Source organism: Palaemon carinicauda, chromosome 1 (genome assembly GCF_036898095.1).
Source record: "Palaemon carinicauda isolate YSFRI2023 chromosome 1, ASM3689809v2, whole genome shotgun sequence".
NCBI classification, from domain to species: domain Eukaryota; kingdom Metazoa; phylum Arthropoda; class Malacostraca; order Decapoda; family Palaemonidae; genus Palaemon; species Palaemon carinicauda.
This window is the reverse complement of record NC_090725.1, coordinates 302,474,494-302,479,493: the sequence shown is the minus strand read 5'-3', so window position 1 is coordinate 302,479,493 and position 5,000 is coordinate 302,474,494. Positions and strand designations below refer to the sequence as shown.

The following is a 5,000-nucleotide window of genomic DNA, read 5'->3' as shown; positions in this document are numbered from 1 at the left end:
CCTAGTGAAAGAGGGGAAAGATGGCTTTGTGTACAAGCTGGCCACAGGCTTCCTACTTCGCTAAATCCCAACAAAGGCAGCTTGCCAGAAACTTCATGAGTTGTACTTACGTGTAGCAGTTTGATGGAGCCTTTATGTGTTGTGGAAGCTGCTCAAAAAATTGACGAAATTCTTCAAACTCCTTGTCTGCCATCTTGAATGGAGATTTGTGTATAGACTCGCTGTAGCACGGGGTTGCTTATTGTTCCCACTTCGCTTCCAGCCCGCTCAGCTAGTCTCAGAGCCAAACTACACCCTTCCGAATGTTACAGTTGTCTATTTTCTTTATCTTGTATTTTTATGGCGTGAACTAAACGTAATCTCACGATGTCATTCCTTTCACTAGTTTTGTTCTGGCGTATAGGGTAAATAGCGAAGTGTTATTTCAAGAATCACTTCATATTCACAGAGAATATGAAAAGGTTAAAGTTTCCGCGCCGATCACACCATATGGCAACACTGTGGTAGAGAAATGCTGGAATCAATAGCCAACATGAAATCATTTAAATACCGCTAAAACTTGTGTAATTTGAGCAGCATGTTTTATATATGATTTGTTGATAAATTAAGATACGTCTTAGATGACTCTAAGCGTCCGATTTGCAAGATAAAATATGTGATGAGTTACGGACATTACTTGGAAATCCATACGAAGCAGTTTGCCAAACGTTTTGAAAATATTGTTTTACTTTGTATCCTTATCATTGGTTTTACTTAATTTCAATGACTTTTTTTCTAGTTATCTTGCCAGTATGGTTTTTATAATTAAATTTTAGTCAACACTATATTTGGCCAAGCATTCTTGTCAGATATGCTTTTATATTTCATGTTCTTATCCATGCTAATATTTGTTAGAATTTCTTTTCAAACATTTCTTGTTTTCCCCTAACAGAGAAGTACGGTTTGTTATGTTTAACAAGATATAATAGCATTAAATTCAAAACAACATTATGTACTTAAGTGTAACTTTTCTAGGTTTTCAGTCATGTCGGATATGTCAGGTTATTATTATTTTTTTTTCACTATTGGTAGTAAGATTGGAAACCAGCGACTCAACAGCTTTTTAATAATTATCAGCTGCTAACGATATGTATAGTAAAATAGAAAATACTGTATATTACATTTTAGGTGAATTCTCTAATCTCGTAGTGATATATTTATAGCGTTATTTCTTTACGTTTGAAATGAGGTTGTAAATTTTGTGAACAAAATAAATGTAAAACTACCTTGAATTAACAATTATAAAATAGTTTAATTAAATAGATGTATTATAAACATCTTTATAAAGTTAGAAATAGTTATATGTCGTGGTTCAAAATAGTAAGTTATGACGTCAGTTCGTAACATCAAATCAGTCAATCAATCACGGTCACAAACACGATCGGAAAACTAGCAGAAAACAACAACGGTTAACCATTTTTCATCAGAATGTCTGGTTTATCTTTTTCTAATAATTCTACGGGTATCGTTTTTCTAAATCTCATGGCAAACGTGTATATATGTATACACACACACACGCATATATATATATATATATATATATATATATATATATATATATATATATATATATATATATATATATATATATATATATATATATATATAATATATATATATATATATATAATATATATATATATATATATATATAATATATTTATATATATATATATATATATATATATATATATATATATATATATATATATATATATATATATGTATATTACATATATTTACATGTATATCATCATCAGCTGTTATTAGTCCACTGCAGAACAAAGACCTCAGACATGTCCTTCTATTTGCGTCTGTTTATGTGTGTATATATATATATATATATATATATATATATATATATATATATATATATATATATATATACCTTATATAAATATATATTATATGTGTGTGTGTATTTGGGAGATTTTCATGCATTTCAAAGGACCATTCATTACGTATTTGTGTAGTCCTCAACTTTGTTTAGAGACAATGAAAAAAGTATGTTCTGGTTTGGTAGAATTTTTATTAATGATAATTGATGTTATTGGGTTAGTCTACCCGATATGATTCGTACCATCTCGAAAGTTACTCCTCTTATATGCTAAATAAAATGTGACATTTAACCGTTGGAATGACAATGCAAAATGTGATTTTGCCGTAGTTTATGATTATCTGAAGTCATTTTCTTTTGATTACCGTTCATGTACTTACAAGTTTTTATAGCTGTTGCATTTTGCAACTGCCTTGGACAAAAATTATATTCATTTTGCTATGAAACCCCCCCCCCTCTCTCTCTCTCCTCTCTCTCTCTCTCTCTCTCTCTCTCTCTCTCTCTCTCTCTCTCTCTCTCTCTCTCTCTCTCTCTTGGTAGCTTCCTCACGAAAATCCGCAGTGACATATTTGGCAAGTTTTTTTTTCCGTCTTGCACTTTTTGGTATAAATACTGATTATTATCTCGAAACTTTTTTTTCATTTCTCTTTTTGGCTTTTTTTTATTGGTGTCAACATTCTTGGCAGTAATTTGATTATACAATTTTCAATGGAGTTTTTTGGGGGAGTAATTTCCGGAAGTATATTATCGAAAGTTAACAGAGAGAGAGAGAGAGAGAGAGAGGAGAGAGAGAGAGAGAGAGAGAGAGGAGAGAGAGAGAAGGAAGTAAAGTTTTCTCAAGCTTTTACTGTTAGTCTTGAGATATTTCAAAGATATGAGTATTTGCTTTTTTGTTAATTTCCATATCCAATCTCATGCATATCTCTCTTTGGTAGTAACGGAAATCAGATAACTTTTAATATACAATACCAGCTGTTGAGAGACAATTGTATTCGTACAATGTTAAAATCATGTCTGTACATTTATTTTGCCTAATTTCACCTTTAAAACTATATTATTTTAAAACATTTTATTAGAATTCTAGATTAGGCCTGAAGCTTCTGAAACAAATATAGAACAAACATAAAAGGTTTAATGGAGAAATTGTTACTTCCTTTTTCATGATATTTTGTAATCGGTTCTAAAACAGCCATTTAGTTTCGTTATTAAGTGGGTCATTTTGGTGCTGACTTTGACCGATATGTCAGGTCTGTGCGTGTGCACGTGCACTTTTGGAAGTTCTGCTAACGCTTGCTGTAATCCATGGCTAATTTTTTGAACCGCCTTGTTCGTTTCCTAAAGCCCCTGTCGTGTTTGGAAGGCTCAGGTGACGTGTACATGACCTTGGTGCTTCTTAGCCGTTTCCTTTTCTTCCATCTGGGTATCAAACTCTTTTTTTTAACTGTTACTTCTTAGCGCTACGGAGTTTGTTTCCCCTAGTTGCACATGGATGATGCATGGCCTCCCAGCCCCCAGCGCTCGGCAATATGGTCTTAAATCATTAGTCCATTATCGGTAGTTGGCTCTGCTGGTTAACGTTAATTAATTTTTATGCTATTTTGTATGGCTGGTCAAATATAGGGAAGTAGAACTTTAATGTATCCTCTCTCTCTCTCTCTCTCTCTCTCTCTCTCTCCTCTCTCTCTCTCTCTCGTCTCTCTCTCTCTCTCTTTGTAATAAAATTTCCGATAGTATGTGAACTAATCCTGCAAAAAAGACGATTCAGGTTCATGGCACGTATGAATTGGTACACGCGCGAAATGCACGCACATTAAATTCACATACGGGAGTATTTGCATGAGCAATAACACACACAAAATCACTGTGAGTAAACGAATCGAGATAACTTTTATAATTCAAACTAAAACTATGCCCGTATTTTTTTCCCAGCAAAATTTGCAGTTTTCATATATTGCAAAAGCAGTAGAGGTTTGCGTTGAGTCGTGCATGCACGTCACAGTATTTTCGGACTGATATCGTTTGTAATGATAATGCACTATGTAATTTCACACCATGTTGAGCAATATATACACGAAACTGTTTGATTTACGTGTAATAGTTTTTACACCAATATATCTTAGTTTTTCAAACACTTCAAGTACTTTTTTCTCAGCAATATAAATAGTATTTCTTTCAAATATGAAAAAAAACGACCATAATTTAAACTTTACACACTAAGAATAAATGGAAAAGTAAGACACCCTACTCGAAGTGACACTAAACTCAAATAGTGACAATACTTGTGAGACTTCTTGCGACGGAATGGAGGCGCTGACATTCGGGGACCCTTCCCCCTTTTGAAAAGGGATCTCTCTCTCTCTCTCTCTCTCTCTCTCTCTCTCTCTCTCTCTCTCTCTCTCTCTCTCTCTCTCTGTTGTGAGAGTTTTTCTCATATCTTCCTCATCGCATGGGGCTTCTCAAGTCGTTTTGTTGACTTGGAGTGGGACGAGGGTTTTTAGGAAATACTTATCCTCAGCTTTTACGCATAGCCAGGATAAATTTACTAGGTCAAGTTATTGACTTTGACGTAGTCTTATCCTTTTTTTATATTTCTATTCCTGTATGTTATATAACCTCCAGAGTTGGAGGTCTTTCATTTAAGAAGGAAGGTTCTGAGGTTTCCGATGACCTTGATTTCACTCCACGTGTATGAATATTTGGATCGGTTTGTTTAATGTATTTTCATGAAATGTTTTCACCATATAAACTAATTGCGCAATATACAGTATATAGGATATGCAGTGTTCCCCCATGGATTGAAAATGCCTCTTTATGTACCTAGATTGGACAAGAAAGCTGTCCATGTGAATCGAGTACTCGCTTGGACACAGTTTTAAGCAAGTGTCATTAATCTCTCTCTCTCTCTCTCTCTCTCTCTCTCTCTCTCTCTCTCTCTCTCTCTCTCTCTCTCTCTCTCGCTTATTTAATATTAGATTGATATTTGATATATTTATTTTCTAAAAAAAAATTGTTAAGTTATGTGTTTAAATTTTGCAAATTGGTAGGGGCATTGCCTTTAATTATCAGCTTGACTTTGTTTTTCTGTGAAAATAATCAATACCTTATTTAAAAGAAAATAATGATT

At 33.4% G+C, this 5,000-nt stretch overlaps 1 protein-coding gene across 2 annotated transcripts in view; it reads right to left on the bottom strand.

The window, feature by feature from the left end:
- The window catches only part of Aplip1 (JNK-interacting protein Aplip1), a 437,635-nt gene extending 436,852 nt beyond the window's left edge, over positions 1 to 783 (bottom strand). The window contains exon 1 of one of the 2 annotated variants that reach the window (XM_068393035.1): positions 111 to 783. In XM_068393035.1, the coding sequence (XP_068249136.1) occupies positions 111 to 193 (83 nt within the window). In that variant the 5' untranslated portion in view covers positions 194 to 783. The remainder of the gene's footprint in view (positions 1 to 110) is intronic. The other variant, XM_068393055.1, reaches the window with a different exon arrangement.
- Positions 784 to 5,000: the final 4,217 nt, after the last annotated feature.